General features: G+C 43.0%; 1 protein-coding gene across 1 annotated transcript in view; it reads left to right on the forward strand.

Moving 5' to 3' along the window:
* ZNF185 (zinc finger protein 185 with LIM domain) overlaps positions 1-16368 on the forward strand; it is a 63713-nt gene extending 47345 nt beyond the window's left edge. Inside the window, exons 18-25 of the mRNA XM_032228299.1 lie at positions 873-956; positions 6461-6556; positions 7787-7864; positions 8260-8328; positions 10461-10541; positions 12299-12401; positions 13178-13276; positions 15111-16368. Of these exons, the coding sequence (XP_032084190.1) occupies positions 873-956; positions 6461-6556; positions 7787-7864; positions 8260-8328; positions 10461-10541; positions 12299-12401; positions 13178-13276 (610 nt within the window). The 3' untranslated portion in view covers positions 15111-16368. The remainder of the gene's footprint in view (positions 1-872; positions 957-6460; positions 6557-7786; positions 7865-8259; positions 8329-10460; positions 10542-12298; positions 12402-13177; positions 13277-15110) is intronic.
* Positions 16369-16385: the final 17 nt, after the last annotated feature.

Consider the following 16385-nt stretch of genomic DNA (forward strand, 5'->3'; position numbering starts at 1 on the left):
TAGGAAAAAATCAATATAAATTGTAAGAATCCAAGCAACAAAGTTACAATCATAACTGAGAGGAGATGGGGGATGGGAACGATGAGAAGATTAATAGTTATAGTGATGCAGACTTAGTAAATAGTTTGACTGTGTTGAAGGAATTATTTGTTTAGCAGAGGGATGGCATTCGTGAAAAAACTGTTCTTGTGTCTAGTTGTTCTGGTGTGCAGTGGGTAGGAGGGTAGGAGTACATAGAGAAAAATAAAATAGAAGACATTCATCAATTATCATAAGATACAACACTTAGTGATAATCATAGGTTACTAATAAGCTATCAAATCGTACCAGGAAACAAATAAAACAATATAAATTGTAAAGATACAAGCAACATGGTTATAGTCATCAATGGAAGAGGTAGATACTAGGAAGGAAGAGAAGAAGAATAGTGATACAGTCTTAGTAAATAATTTGATAGCGTTGAGGGAATTATTTGTTTAGCAGAGTGATGGCATTCGGGGAAAAACTGTCCTTGTGTCTAGTTGTTCTGGTGTGCAGTGCCCTATAGCATCGTTATGAGGGTAGAAGTTGAAACAATTTATGTCCAGGATGTGAGAGGTCTGTAGATGTTTTCACGGCCCTCTTTTTGACTTGTGAAGTATGCAGGTCCTCAATGGAAGGCAGGTTGGCAGTAATTGTTTTTTCTGCAGTTCTAATTATCCTCTGAAGTCTCTGTCTGTCTTGTTGGGTTGCAGAGCCAAACCAGACTGTTATGGAGATGCCAATGACAAGACTCAATAATTCCTCTGTAGAACTGTATCAGCAGCTCCTTGGGCAGTTTGAGCTTTCTGAGTTGGCGCAGAAAGTAAACATTCTCTTTTCTTCCTTGGCAGATACACTTCTTTTACTACAGAGAATAGAATTACCTCCCCACAGAACCAGTACAGAGATCAGAGATCAGGTGAAGATTCAGACAGGTAAGGAACTGGCACTCCTGGCAGCTTGGTGAGACACTGCATTGCGCAGAGCAATTGTCCTGCTTTATTTTACACTTCCTGCCCATTCCCCTTCAACGCAAGGAAAGCAGATGTGGCTTTGAAATACCTTTCAAAGAAGAAGAGAATGTCAGAAAAACTCTCAGGAACAAGATGTGATGTTTTCGGCCTTGTTCAGTAAATGAAGTGGCCAAGAAATACCACAGCTCTTTTGATTGTACAGTCCTTTGGCTTCTTGGTTTCCAGTTTTTCATGGTTTCTTTAAAAGGCTCATTTTTTAAAAAAAAATCCCTCTTGATTCAACATGGCGTGGTAAGGATGCATTCTCCTCACCTCGATCTGCCTTTGGAATGAGCAAACTGATTCTGGGCATCAGTGAGAAACAAGGAAAGAAGCATAATTTTGGAATCTTCTAAATTCTGATGTGGTGGCTCAGTGGCTGAGATGCTGAGCTTGTCAATCAGAAAGGTCGGCAGTTCAAATCCCTAGTGCCACGTTACAGGGTGACCTCCCATTACTTGTCCCAGCTTCTGCCAACCTAGCAGTTCGAAAGCATGTGAAAATGCAAGTAGAAAAATAGGGACCACCTTTGGTGGGAAGGTAACAGCGTTCTATGCACCTTCAGCATTTAGTCATGCCGGCCACATGACCACAGAGACGTCTTCGGGCAGTGTTGGCTCTTTGGCTTTGAAACAGAGATGAGTACCGCCCCCTAGAGTCGGGAACGACTAGCACATATGTGCGAGGGGAACTTTTACCTTTACCCAAATTCCTTTGGGAAACAAGATTTGACCTTCTGACTTCTTGAGTTAGATTCATATTTCTAACTTTAACATAGTCAGCCTTGGGCTTCAAGTCTGACATGTAATAAAATCAGGACACGCATGTGGCATTTGGTGGGCAGACAAATATAATACTTTTCTCCTACATATCTGTCTTTGAGCTCAAGGCCACCCCAACTACTGGCAGATATTAATATTAGGGTATGGAAGGACCGCTAATGATTGTTCCTTGTTTTCATTTCTGTGTCTCAGACTGTGTTGTCACTGGGACCCAAAATACTGAACAGAGAGAAAAACAATCTAATACATTGGGAAGCATATGTTGAATTGTAACTATGCATGATTTAAAAAACCCAACTTATTTCATCTTCCTGGTGAGGATGGATTTTCCTTTTTCTTAATCCACTGTGATTCTTAGCTCATTGCAACTGGAGATAGAGATGTAGGCCACATATAGCTGCCCACTTGCTGTAGGTGGGTATTAAGTGGTAGCCTGGTACAAGATTGTGGCTTTCGCTGATGGTGGACTATTCTATGTGGGTATTCTGATCTAGGCGTCCCCAAAAAGCACGAAGCAGATTCCTGGTCCTGACAAAGTCCTTGTTATTAAACCAATGTGAATTCCTCTCATTCACATTCAGCAAAGGCTGGCAAACAGTCTTTCAAAGGAGTATTTATGACCACAGACCTTATCTATCTTGGAAAGCTGCCATGTAAAAATTTCCAAATGCAGTGCAGTGCAAGGAAAGACTGGGCACAGAGTCTCTGAGATTCACAGACAGATCTTCACACTCCTGAAACGAATGAACGAATGAGCGAATTGTTTCCTGCAAAAGCCCACTCCCCTTTTGCTGCTCTTTTATTTCCTATGGGAGGAGCCATCCACTGTCCACCTGTAACTTTACTCCCAAGTCGACCCTGATTTCTGAGCTGTTGTTTTCTTCTGGCAGCTCTGCGCATTTCCACACTGGGAACAGGCTCCAGCTGTTCTTCTGCCTCACTGCTGCCTAGCTCTGAAGGCAGCTGAGAACTGCCAGACGGTCTTGGCTCCCTCTCTGCCTCTGACACAGAGCCCTCATCAGAGCCTTCCCCAAACTCTAGGACTGGCCCATGTTCCTCCCCAACCTCCTCATTGTCCGACTCTGCTGCCAGCTCCTCTGGCCGGCCACAACACTGGGCTCTCATGTCAAATAGAGTGTTAGGTACGTCTTTGGCATAGATACCTCCATTGAGATGGGGATGGCAAGTGACAAAACACACGTTGGGGTGTCACAAGGCATACTTTTATCATTTGGTGTCATTGCCATTAGGAACGGACACCTATGATCTAAAGTTGAAGAAATGGAGACATACTTTCCTTATTGTCAGGAATGTCCTTGTCACATTGCTTGGTGGTCTCAGGTTCAGTTCATTGACGGTCCAGCTTAGAAAGGGTCATGAAGCACAAGATGGCTCATCACATTATTTTTAGTTTAGGGAGGTTCCCTGTTCCTAGTTCTCATCTTCCTCCTCTGTTTTCTTCTCTTCTTCTTTTAGTTTAGATTTTAGTTCTGCAAGGAGAGGGAGCTTCATCCCTGGAAGCTTTCAAGAAGAGACTGGACTGCCATCTGTCAGAAATGGTGTAGGGTCTCCTGCTTGGGGTGGTGGGTTGGGCAAGATGACCTATAAGGTGCCTTCCAAATCTGTTAATCTGTTTTATTAAGGTTTCTAAATCAAACCTTGTTTCTTACTTATATAACTTTGCAAAATGTGAGATTCTTCAACTCAACAACATCTCTATATTAAAAAGTCTTGGAGTCTCAATATATTTAAGTCTTAGTATTTCAGATTAAGCCATCTCCTTCTTTTCTTAAAAGAAATGCATAGATTATACCAAAATCTGAAATTATTTCCTGGCTGGAGGGTGTCAAATGTTAGAATTAAAAATATCCATGCCCTTCTGAGAGTGACGCACTCAACTAGGTTTACTACTAAAAGAATATTCACATACCTTGTGAAGTTTCACTAAAGGATAATAGGAAATTATTCTAACAATGCCTTTTGCCAATTGAGGCATCCTTTTTTCTCGGCATATTAATTTTTATGCTCCTTGTAATCAGTGAATTTGTTCTAAGCGATTTGGCTGTTAGACAACATAAAGAGTGTTTTTCTTCTCTTGCATTGTGTTACATTTTTTATTTCATGGTGTTCAATCCCTTTAGAACCTGACATTAATTTTACTTTAGAGGCCTTTGTTATCTTGATGATTATAGATCATGGCTTATCCTGAACAGGAGATGCCCGAGGAGCATGTTCTTTGCCAGTTGATCATAAGCATCTCCTTGTTAGAATAATTTTAATTGTGTTCTTCTTTCCTTTTGATAGAAAATCTAACCTGCATTTTCACAGTCAATTGAGCTGTGTTGCAAAGAAGTATGATAAGGCATGTTTTTAAGACTGAATGTGTGATATTTATTATGCATTGTTTATCCATCTCTCCTCCTCATTTCTCATCTTCTGCCCCCCCCCCCAAGTTCTTCCCAATGGATTTTTGGGGGTTCTAGATTCCTCAACAACCATGCGGTAGCTTTTATCTTCTTCATCTCGAGTTCTTTTCAAATAGCCAAATATTTTTGATTGATATTTGAAGATTTTTTTTTCTTTTTTTTATTAATTTATTTTATTTTATCAATTTCATATATACATTCACAATTATATGATCTCATAGCTGTTATTAATAATATGTATTTATAACCATTTTTCCCTACTGTTGACAATATACTTGAAGATTGCTTTTTTATCATCCCATAGATCCATCTTATCTTACAACGGTCCTACTTCTTCTTCCCTCCCTCCCTCTTTCCTTCCCTCGTTTCTTCTCTCCTACTCCCCTTCCTTCCCTCCCTCCTTCTCTCCTTCCCTCCTTCCTTCCCCCCTTTCTTTTCTCCTTCTCTCCTTCCTTTCCCCCTTCCTTTCCTCCTTCCTTCCCCCCTTCCTTCTCTCCTACATTCCCTCCTTCCTTCCCTCCTTCCTTCCCTCCTTTCTTCTCTCCTTCCTTCCCTCCTTCCTTCCCTCCTTTCTTCTCTCCTTCCTTGAAGAATTATTTTATACTGAACTCATTTCATGAGAAGTAACTCATGAAATGGCCTACCTATGTTTTTCTTTCTTAAGACTGGAGTCATTTCTAGGGTATGTTTTTCTTCTTTAGAATATTTTCATGTTTTCTTTCCTTTATTATATTCCTTCTTCATCGTAATTCTGAGCATATTACTTGGATGCTAGAGCCTTTGGCTTATAATCACTAACTCCCAAGTAGATATGGTGAGGATTGGAATCTCGGTTGCCTTTTCCATCCTTGTTAGCATTATTAATAGTTTGTCATTTTGCAAACTATTTGAAATGGCTTCTTCGAACCCCAGGCAGATGTGGTGGGTTTTCCTTTCCACTCAACCTCTTTACATCTGGAGGATGCCACTCATTCCCAGATATCTTCCATGGTTATGAATGACCTAAACTGGTAATTCATAAACTGGAAAGTAACCTTCTAACCAACTCTCCTCTGAGAGGGAGTGAGCTACTACTTTTAGCATGTTAGACCAATCCCAGAAACTCTAATTTACAATCCTCCCTGTGTTGGACATTGGTCTCAGGGTTTTTTCACATCCGGATCGCCAAGGTGGCCATTTTATCCGATCCCCAGAATCTAGAAATGGAACAAACAGGAACAATCAAGTTTACAACCACAGAATGTTGGGATTCAACAATGGAATAGCATCCTACTTGTACAACCAGCCCTTCAACAGCCGAAGGTAATAGTCGGAGAGCAAAATAAGTGGGCCATTTGTAGGGATGAGAAGATATGTCCAATGTCCCACTTTAGAGAGGATGTATATCTTCATAAGGTTTGAAGGGGGTGTTTGTTCTATTGAAAGGCCTCGTCAGTCTGAACAGCTGTCCAGTTAAAGAATTTAAAAAAGGGAAAGCAGGATCTTATTATCCAGAATACTCTTTCTTGTATGTTCATTGTTTCATTTCATTTTGTAAGGTTCCAGCAGTTTCCTCGAGCCACCGAAATGCCAAAGAGAGTGAGACTCGAGACAAGGCTTGCAAAAAGTATCAGCTTTTATTTTTGGCCTTAGCAAAAGCTGGGTGACAAAACTATATCCAAAACAAAGGCACGTAAGGAGTAGCCACACCCTGCAAGAGTAGCTCAGAGTATTATATACATTTTTTTAGGCAGATAGAAACAAATTTTATCTAATCAGAGACAAAGATTCATTACCAACGTGTCTCTGACTAACTTATCTATGGAGTATTCCTACAGCCTTGGGTAGGGGGAGGCAGCCCCCCTTTGCCAAGTTGTTTTTTCAGCAGACTGCTTTAAGGATTTATGATCCAGGAAAACTTCCTAGTTTGGTTCCTTTATCTATGGGGCCTCATATTCCCATGTAACAATTTCTTCTATGTTTTCAAGAATGTCACTAGCTTTGAAGCCACAAACAGAAGCCAGATGCAGCAGTGAGATAACATTTGCAGTAATGCCATCCAGTATTAAGGTTACAATTTTCTAGGCTAGAAAACAACTAATTTCTGACAGTATACAATAATTTAAGCAGAAGCCAATATCGATTCATATTGATTCATGTACTCCTTCAATTTATTGTTGTGTTGTTGCTGTTGTTAAGACTTGAATTAATACATATCTACATATCTATTTCTTCCTAGTATGTCTTACTACCCCTTCAGAGATGCTGGGACTACCGTTCCAAAAAGCCATAGAGTGCCTTTTTATAAGGACATCTGTGACACTGAGAGTGGAAGGTAAAGATTAAGAATGAATATCCTAATATTAATTAATACATGAATTATTAGAATCTTTTTTTAAAAAAAAATCAGGGCACCAAACCAACTGGGTGACCTTGGGCCAGTCATTCTCACACATCCCTAGGAAAAAAACAATGGTAAGCTGTTACTGAAATCTTGCCAAGAAAACTGCAGGGACTTCTCCAGGTAGGTCTCCGGACCCTACCCACTCTCATGGCCTTCCGAAAAGCTATTAAAACCTGGCTATTCCGGCAGGCCTGGGGCTGTTGACCTCTGGATTGAGGTCCAGCCCCGCTTAGATTGGGTGCATGTTGTGTCTTTTTTAAATTTGTCATGTTTTATGTGTTTTTAATCTTTCTTAATTTTTGTTTCTGTAAGCCGCCCGGAGTCCTGGGCGGCCTATAAATTTAATAAACAGTAAACAGTAAACAGTAGTTGCAAGGAATCAAACACTAATTTGAAGGTACCAAAAAAAAAGAGAGAGAGAGAGAGAGAGAGTAAATTTTCCTCTAAACTTAGGGTACACATTTATTTTTGCAACTATCCTACAAGGAAGGGTAGTCTAAGGAGTGTAGAGAAAAAAGGACTAGGGGTGACATGGTCACCCAGTATTTGAGGGGCTGCCACAATGAAGAGAGGAATAAAGTTATTTTCCAAAGTACCAGAAGGCACGGCAAGAAGCAATGGATGGAAACTACTTCAAGGAGAGAAGGAACCTGGAATTAAGGAGAAACTGCCCAACAGTGAGGACAATAAACCAGTAGAAGTTGTGGGTGATCCATCAAGAGAGGGTTTTAATAAGAGACTTGACAACCCATTGTCTCAAATTGTATGGGGTCTCCTGCTTGAGCTTGGACTAGATGACCTCCAAGCTCTCTTCCAGCCCTATTCTGATTAAAGCCGCAGATTAGTCATCTTCAGATCCTGTTTTTACAATATCTCAAATCATCCTCAGATGGCACCAGAGTCATTTATTCCTTGGGTTCTTTCTGTATGGACTGCCTTTCCTAAAGATATTGTGGGAGTTCATTCATGCTACAGCAGGTGATGAGCCTCAACTCAGAACCTGCAGGATTTACCTGAATGAGTAGATGCATCATTATCCTGCCAACATTGTTGACTTTTTGCACGGAGAGGATGAAGTGAGATGATCTTGCCTAGAAACCAAGTTTGAGTATCTGATCTATAAACAGGATGTTATGGTGTTCAAATTTCTTTCTCTTGCAGGAATTTGGCTGATTCCGAGGCTGCTTCCTTTGAACAGAAGAATTTTTCTAACTATGATTCAGATTCCTCTGCATCAGGGTAGGGTATACTAAAGAAAGACGAGTTTTTGGGCTGTGGGGACTAGCTTTTCAACATAAGGGACGTGGTGACTCAGTGGCTTGTCAATCAGAAAGGTCGGCAGTTCAGCGGTTCGAATCCCTAGTGCCGCGTAATGGCGTGAGCTCCTGTTACTTGTCCCAGTTTCTGCCAACCTAGCGGTTCGAAAGCATGTAAGAAAACGCAAGTAGAAAAATAGGGACCACCTTTGGTGGGAAGGTTTTGAAACAGAGATGAGCACCGCCCTCTAAAGTTGGGAACGACTAGCATGCATGTGTGAGGGGAACCTTTACCTTAGCTTTTCAACATACCAGATATCACATTCCTTATTAAGCAATGCCTCCTCTGAAATGTAGTTCTCTTTTATCCCCCTGTAGCAAAGGCCTCCTCTTTGTGAAAGAATCCATCAAAAGCATGGAATTGTCCTCCTCCCCACGTTACAACAGGTGAGTTAACCAAAGGGAAGACAAGCCAGCAATTCCTGTTGCAATGCAGAAAAATATTGAGCTAATCAGAAGAATTTGCTTGCTTTTATTGTTTTATTGGGGCTCGCATTTAGTTTTCTTATTATTTTCTCCTATTATCTTCACATTAGATAATGTATTTTTGTTCACTTGTGTCTTCTGCAACATCTAAATACCCTGCATGCCAATGGTATCTCTGTGGGGTCTTTGGTGCTCTCTGAGCTTGGGGGTTTTCTTCAGATGTTTCATTACCTAACTAGGTAATATCATCAGTGCTGGAAGGGAGTGCTATTTGCAGGGTAAAGGAGGAGGAGGACTTTGGGGTTCTTAGTGTTCTCTGAGCTTGGTGGTTTTCTGGCAGATGTTTCATTACCTAACTAGGTAATCCCAATCTCATCAGTGCTGGAAGGGAGTCGTAGAGCAGAGCAGAGCAGAGCAGAGAATAGAATAGAAGTTGGAAGGGACCTTGGAGGTCTTCTAGTCCAACCTCCTGTACAGGCAGGAAACACACTTCAGACAAATGGATATCTAACATCTTCTTAAAAGCTTCCAGTTTTGGAGCATTCACAACTTCTGGAGGCAAGTTGTCCCACTGATTAATTTTTCTAACTGTCAGGAAATTTCTCATTAGCTCTAAGTTGCTTCTCTCCTTGATTAGTTTCCACCCATTGCTTCTTGTCCTACCCTCAGGTGCCTTGGAGAATCGCTTGACTCCCTCTTCTTTGTGGCAACCCCTGAGATATTGGAACTCTGCTATCCTGTCACCCCTACTCCTTCTTTTCATTAAAATAGACATACCCAATTCCAGCAACCGTCCTTTATATGTTTTTGTGGGGTAAAGAAGGCGTGCTTGGTGGTTTTCTTGCAGATGTTTCATTACCTAACTAGGTAACAACATCAGTGCCAGAAGGGAGTGGTGCTTGCTGAGTGGAGGAGGATGAAGAAGACTGTGGTGTCCTTGGTGCTCTCTTGAGCTTGGTGGTTTTATTATAGATATTTCATTACCAAACTAGACAACATCATCAGTGCTAGAAGGGAGTGGGGTTTTTCTCTTACTTTTATATCCTAGTGGCTTGCCCCATCAATGTTAGTGGGATTGTTCTTTATGCTTCATCAAGAAGCTTGGCTGTCATCTTTCTGTATTTCTGCAGATGTAGTTTATGCCAAGGTGTTCAATGCAAAGTGCATGCAATAGTAGGCAAATTGCTTTGAAGGTTTCTGGCCTTTTTATTGTAATGCGCTCTTCATGGGGCTGCCCTTGAAGAGGGTTCGAAGACTCCAATTAGTCCAGAATGCAGCCGCACGAGCGATTATGGGTGCACCAAGGTACACCCACGTTACACCTATCCTCCACGAGCTGCACTGGCTACCTATCAGTCTCCGAATCCGCTTCAAGGTGCTGGTCGCTACCTATAAAGCCCTACATGGCATCGGACCTGGGTACCTGAGAGACCGCCTCCTGCCGATTACCTCTCTCAGACCAATTAGATCGCACAGGTTGGGTCTCCTCCGGATTCCATCTGCCAGCCAATGTCGGCTGGCGACTCCCCGGGGGAGGGCCTTCTCTGTTGCAGCTCCGGCCCTCTGGATCGAGCTCCCTGTTGAGATCCGGACCCTTACTACCCTCCCGGCCTTCCACAAAGCCACCAAGTCCTGGCTGTTCCAGCAGGCTGGGGGGAGCTGAGAAGCATTTACCTCCATGGAAATTGTGAATGTCGGTCTTGTTTTTAATATGTTGTCTTTGTCTCATTTCCCCCCTTTCCCTTGTCTTTTGTGAGCCGCCCGGAGTCCTCCGGGAGTGGGCGGCATACAAGACAAATAAATAAAAAAATAAAAAATAAATAAATAATTTTCATCTTTAATTAAACATTTCCTCTTTGCCCAGCGTTTTTTTATTTTGTTTTCGGATGAAATTTCTTTTCCAGAAAGACATCATGGAACAATGCAGCATTCTATCAAATGCTACATGGACCCCCAGTTTTAATTTTTTGGCTCTTTCCCCTAATCGCAAGAAAGCACAGTTTCAGGAACATTAAAAATAGCAACAACATCTCCTGGATTTAGTCATTTAAAAAAAAACTTGTGGTATAACAATTCCCTCTTTCCTTCTCCAGCCGCAGCTTGGTTGACTTGTCCGAACTGGAGAACCCAAGCTACAGCAGTAGCAGCTACCTGAATAACACATCTCCCAAAAGGTAAAGCCAACTTTTGGCATGTTGCTCCTGTTGTGGTTTGATATGGGATCCCTTCCAAAGCTGGCAAATGCCACGTTTTCACGAACCTGGGTGGAAATGGGATGATCCTGTGGTTCAGTGGTGGGTTTCAAAAATTGTTCGAACCTACTCTGTGGGTGTGGCCTCCTTTGTGGGAGTGGCTTGCCACCCATGTGACCAGATGGGAGTGGCTTGCCACCCATGTGACCGGATATGAAGATGCTGACGACACTTGTCAGAACCACCTTAAATTACCTCACACACAGCACCGGCATGCATAAGAATATGATGCAAACTTGTTTTTTAAAAGGCATCTTTGGTTTGCGTTAAAACAACTTCAACACACGCAATGTTCTGATTGCACCACAAACGCAGTAGTCATCCTTACCTTTCACAGAGTCCCTGAGTTTTATAAATATGAGCATGATAGTGTAGAATAATCATATCCAAGGACCAGTGGTGGGTTTCAAAATTTTTTGGAACCTCTTCTATAGGTGTGGCCTGCTTTCCAGGTCCACTGGTGGAACCTCTTCTAACCGGTTTGGTAGATTTGACGAACCGGTTCTACCGAATAGGTGCGAACTGGTAGGAACCCACCTCTGCTGTGGTTCAACATCTTGGGAGAACCTACTGTTTTTTTGTTGGGTGAATTACGCTTGGTAAAGGTTGTTGGGAAGTGTTCTGTGACTACAGGGATCGTTTTTTTATTTAAGTTTTCATGTGTTGTGTGAATTCAGCTAACAATAATTAAGTAGAAATGTGTAAGCCTGAAATCCAGCACATGCAGAAGAATTGTATGAAGACGTCAGTGTCAGGTGTGAAAGGTCAGGTCCACAAATGAAGTTTCAATGCAGTGGTGGGATTCAAATAATTTAACAACTGGTTCTCTGCCCTAATGACCAGATGGGTGGGCATGGCTCAGTGGTCATGTGACCATGTGGGCGTGGACAACTCAATGTCACTCATGTTGATGGGTGCTTCGCCTTAGCTGTGACAATGTAATCAGGATTAACCGGAGGGGCAGTTCCTGTAAGCAGGGCAATAAAGATTAGGCTAGAAACAACACCAGAATGTTTCCTTCCTGCCTTCCTTACAGGATTAGCCCTGTAAAGTGGGGAAAAAACAAAAGGAGATTTCTTCCAGCAACTGGTTCTCCGAACTTGGAAAGTTAACAACTAGTTCTCCCGAATAGGTGTGGACCGGCTGAATGCCACCACTGGTCCAATAAAACTGATTTATTGCTACTTATGCCGATGCATGGGAATCTTCTCAACTGACACTTAGCAACTGCTTGGAATTAGATAAGGGACAACGAAATTCAAGGCAGAAGGGATGGATTTAGTAACTAAATCCATCCCTTCTCCCTTGAATTTCGTTATAGTGATTCTAGGCTGATCCCTCTTTTAACTCCAGCCCCACAGGTTCTCTCACTCCTTTTCCTACAGTTTGTGTGATTTTTTTTTTTAAGTGGGAGGCAAAAGACAAGGTGTCCGCCTTGCAATTTCACACATAGCAGAAGATATTGACATTGAGAAAGCGTGCTTGATGCACCTCTATCTTTCAATACGTCACCACCAATTTTGCATCTTATTGATAGGAGGATTTGGCCGTAAAAGCTCTCTGAGTTGCATGTGGTGTAGAAAGCTGTGTATCTTCTTCACCATGAAGGTCTATGAAGCTAGAAGCAGATTGACTACTGTCTTTGGACTGTCGTCATCTTCCTTCCTTCCTTCTCCTAGGTCTTTGGAAGATATTTGTACTTACTGTGGCCGAGTAATCCGCAACTGTGCCAAGATATCTATTGAGAACCTCAACATCAGCTGCCATGAATACTGCTTCAAAGTAAGGATGCGCCTGGTAAATGTGGTATTCACGGAGCTATGAAGGAGCACCAGTTTGGTCTAGAGCGGGGTCAGCAATCTTAAACACTCAAAGAGCCACAAAGGTCCTAGTCGGAAGCCCCCCATTCAATTCTAGAGCCAACTGGAAGTCCAGTTCCCCTACCACAGAGTCTCCTCCTAGCATGGCATCCTTTCCCCCCTACTGAACGCACCATCAATTGTGGAGCCGACGGGCAATAGGGAGCCGCAGCAGAGGGATGAAAGAGCCACATGTGGCTCCAGAGCCGTGGGATTAAGGCACCAGGCTAGAAAGCAAGAGACCATAAGTCCCACCTTAACCATGGAAGCCTACTGGGTGACTTTAGGACAATCACTCTCTCTCCTTCTCAACCCAACTCACCTCACGGGGTTGTCGCTGTGGGGACAATAGGAGGAGGAAGGCATGCTGGAATTGAGTTGAGTTCTTGATAAAAGTAATGAAGACGGGATACCAATAAATAAGTCGGGAGGAGAAAATAGGCGGGAACCTTCACTCCCTAACTGCATAATGGGATGTCCTCATCACTAAGTCTCACAATTTCTGTCTGACCCTCCGAAGCTTTAGCCTGTGAATTCATGCATTGTCTGATTCAGTCACGTGGCAAATGCATTACGGAGGGTGCCACGGGTTATTTGTTAGCTGCCTAGCTGCAGAGCAGAGTATACATTTTATACAGGCATGCAAAAGACATGTCCACAGCTAAGTAGAGAGCACTTTTCTTGCTTTTTCTCTCGCAGTGCGGAATCTGCCACAAGCCAATGGGAAATCTCTTGGATCAAATCTTCATTCATCGAGATATTGTCCACTGTGATAAGTGCTACGAGAAGCTCTTTTAGGTGAGCATATTCTGCAAGGGTTAAAGATCTAGAAATCTGGGGATGTTGGTAGAGATCCCCAACACGGCGAACCCTCTGACCTAAACGCCAAAGATTCCTTTATTAGGAATGCCGGCAGCCCTGGCAAAACGTTTATCTTGCAGGCTAACAAGTCCAGCCAGCTGGGAGATGAATAGTTGTCTGCCACATCTATTCATCTCCATCCCCTGCCTTTTATCCCCAGAGCTAGGATGGGGCTTCACTAGGAGCAATGGCTCTTCCTTCCCATGGGCCTGACCCATGGATTTCCACCGCTCTCTGCCTTCTGCGCAGCCACACATCAGACACTGGGCCCTGCTGTTTCTTCTCTTCCTCATCAGCCACCTCCACACCTGGGGGCTGTTGACTCTCCATCGGAGGGCTGACGGATGGCCCAGGCTCTGCCTCTGCCTCTCTCTCTTTGCCACCTCCATTCCCTCTTGTTCCTCGGAGCTCTCAGGTTGCCTTGATGCTGATCCTGACTCCCATGCCTCCTCCTCCTCTGATTCAGCTGCTGGAGTGGGCAGCTGACAGACCACAACAGATCCTGCCTAGAGCACAGAACATAGAACCATAGGACCGAAAGGGACTTTGGAGGTCTTCTAGTCCAACCCCCTGCTCAAGGCAGAAGACTTATGCCATCGAAGTCAAATGGTTGTCTGGCTTATTTTTGAAACCTCCCATGATGGAGCATTTACAATTCCAGGAGGCAAGCTACTCCATTAATTCAATGTTCTTGCTGCCAGAAAATTTGCCCTTATTTCTAGGTTGGATCTTTCTTGAGCAAGTTCTGCTGTTCTGACCCCCTCCTCCGTCCAGTAACGAAAGCCGAGACAAGCTTAACTAGAATGTACTTTAATAGCAAGATCAAAATCTTGGTGGCTGAAAGCCAAGCAAACAAACAGATAAGGATCTTGGCAGCAACTCAGACAAACCTTGGCAACAACTTAGACAAACCTTGGCAGCAATCCAGCCTGCCAAGTTAGTTACAACAGTTCTCTTTAGTCAATATGTTGACTTCTGCAAGAGAGGCGTGTGCACAAGCAGTCTTTTTTATAGTCTGGAGAGGAGCCTAATGACCACCAGCTGAGCGCAATTACCTCCTGTAATTGCGTAATTGTTCCTGACGCCTAGTAGCTCTTCGATGGTGTGCATCCAGGAACAACCCACTACTGGCTTCTGGATCACTCTCCCTTGTCTCCTCCCCATTGGTCGGTCCAAGGCTCAGGCACCACCTGGTGGCCAACCAGTCTCTCTGCGCCCTGCTCAGAGTCGGAACCCTGTCCAGGGTCCTCCACATCTCCGGTTCCACCACAAAACCGCGCTCGACTAAACCACGCCCGACTAAACCGCGTCGCTGATGTCATCAACAGGGCAACAACAGCGCGGAGACAGAAGCACGCTGTAAACCCTAAACCTAAAATTAACCCCTAAACCTAAACCTAACCCCCCTAAACCTAATCCTAATCCTAACCCTAAACCTAACCCTTAACCTAACCCTAATCCTTAACCTAACCCTAAACCTAACCCCTACCTTAAGTGGAATCGGCTTGCTTTCAAAGTGCTATTTAAAGCGCCCTTCTTTCTCCACGCTGGCTGTTGTTGCCCTGTTGATGACATCAGCGACACGGTTTAATCGGGCGCGGTTTAGTCGAGCGCGGTTTTGACGGGTCACGCACATCTCCAGAGCCGACTCATAGGGCCCCTAGCTATCGGAGTCTGGTGGCAGCTCCAACGGCTCCTGCTGGGCCACAACAGCTGCTACCTGTTGTTTGTCAACCTAGCTGACATGTTGCCTGTCCATTTTTCTCCTTAGGTTCCATGGACTGGACCAGCCTGCCCAAAGAGAGATATCTGCCTTCATCTGTGTTCCTGGGGTTTTCTGAGGACTCTTTGATCCAGCAAGCATCTTCTTCCCCAGCCATTCCTCCTTCCTCATCTTCAGGCAAGCCAAGTGACTCACATTCAACAACACTGAAGTTAACTCATTGAGGATGCTACATCAGGAAGAGGATGTATTCTGCCCCAGTTTCAACTGGCTGCATTTGGGGACTTCTCCTCAGTCTTGGTTGCTCGTCCAAAAGTCTTCTGTCCTTCCTTCCATGAAGGCACCTTGGATATCTTCATTCAACTTGACCACCATTCAACTTGATGAAGGAAGGCTTTATACCAGGAACGAGAGGAAGAACGATTATCTATTTTTTTAAAAAAAAAAAAAAGAGGGAGGGAGGTTGAATCATTCTTATCAGGAATGCTTCTTAATCAATTTATCCATGGGAAGTCTTTTAGCCACAGCTAGGAAATGTTCAATTCCAAAAAATGTTCCTTGAATGCAAAGAGTTTTAAATGAATACACAAAATGTTTTGATTCCAAAGGCATCAGGCACAAAACACTATTTTTTTCCAGGAATTTCGGGAGCTTTTTGAGCTTGAAACACTCCAGAATTGTTTGAAGTAAGAATTTTAATGTTTTGAGCACTTCTTAAGTTTGGCTTCTGGCATCCCTAGGAATGTTTTGATTTTGAAAGGCCACGCATCAGGCATGGAGGTTATGTCTTCTGCAGTTTTTTTTTTACCATGGGCTGAGGCTGATGGGATTTAAAATCCAAAGCACCAGGAGAGTCACTACTTTTTTTATTCTTGTTTTACCCAGAGAAGAAATTATTGAGTGAACTCAGTTTTTCAAACGTGGCAAAACTTTAAGCTGTGTGGATTTCAACTCTAGCATGGAATTCTGGGAGTTGAAGTTCACACATTTTAAAGTTCCCAAAAGTTTGCAAAACATTGAATTAAATGGCCCAATTGTCCTATTCAGTATCAAGCAGCTTCTTCTATCTACCGCTGTTATATTTTCCCCCTCCCATCATAATTGTCTCTCTGGGGAATAATTATTGTATAAATACCATTGATTCTGTTTGAGATTATACATTCTTCATTGTTGGGAAATCAGTTATGGTTAATTTCTTAGATATTTGTATGTCTGTGAAGGGATAAGCATATATGTGCGATAACATACTTTTTGCAATATCCTTGAGTTTTAATTCCTTTACACCTATTCTCTTCAGACTCAAGTGAAGAGAATTATACTGAA

Source organism: Thamnophis elegans, chromosome 12, assembly GCF_009769535.1.
Source record: "Thamnophis elegans isolate rThaEle1 chromosome 12, rThaEle1.pri, whole genome shotgun sequence".
NCBI lineage: Eukaryota > Metazoa > Chordata > Lepidosauria > Squamata > Colubridae > Thamnophis > Thamnophis elegans.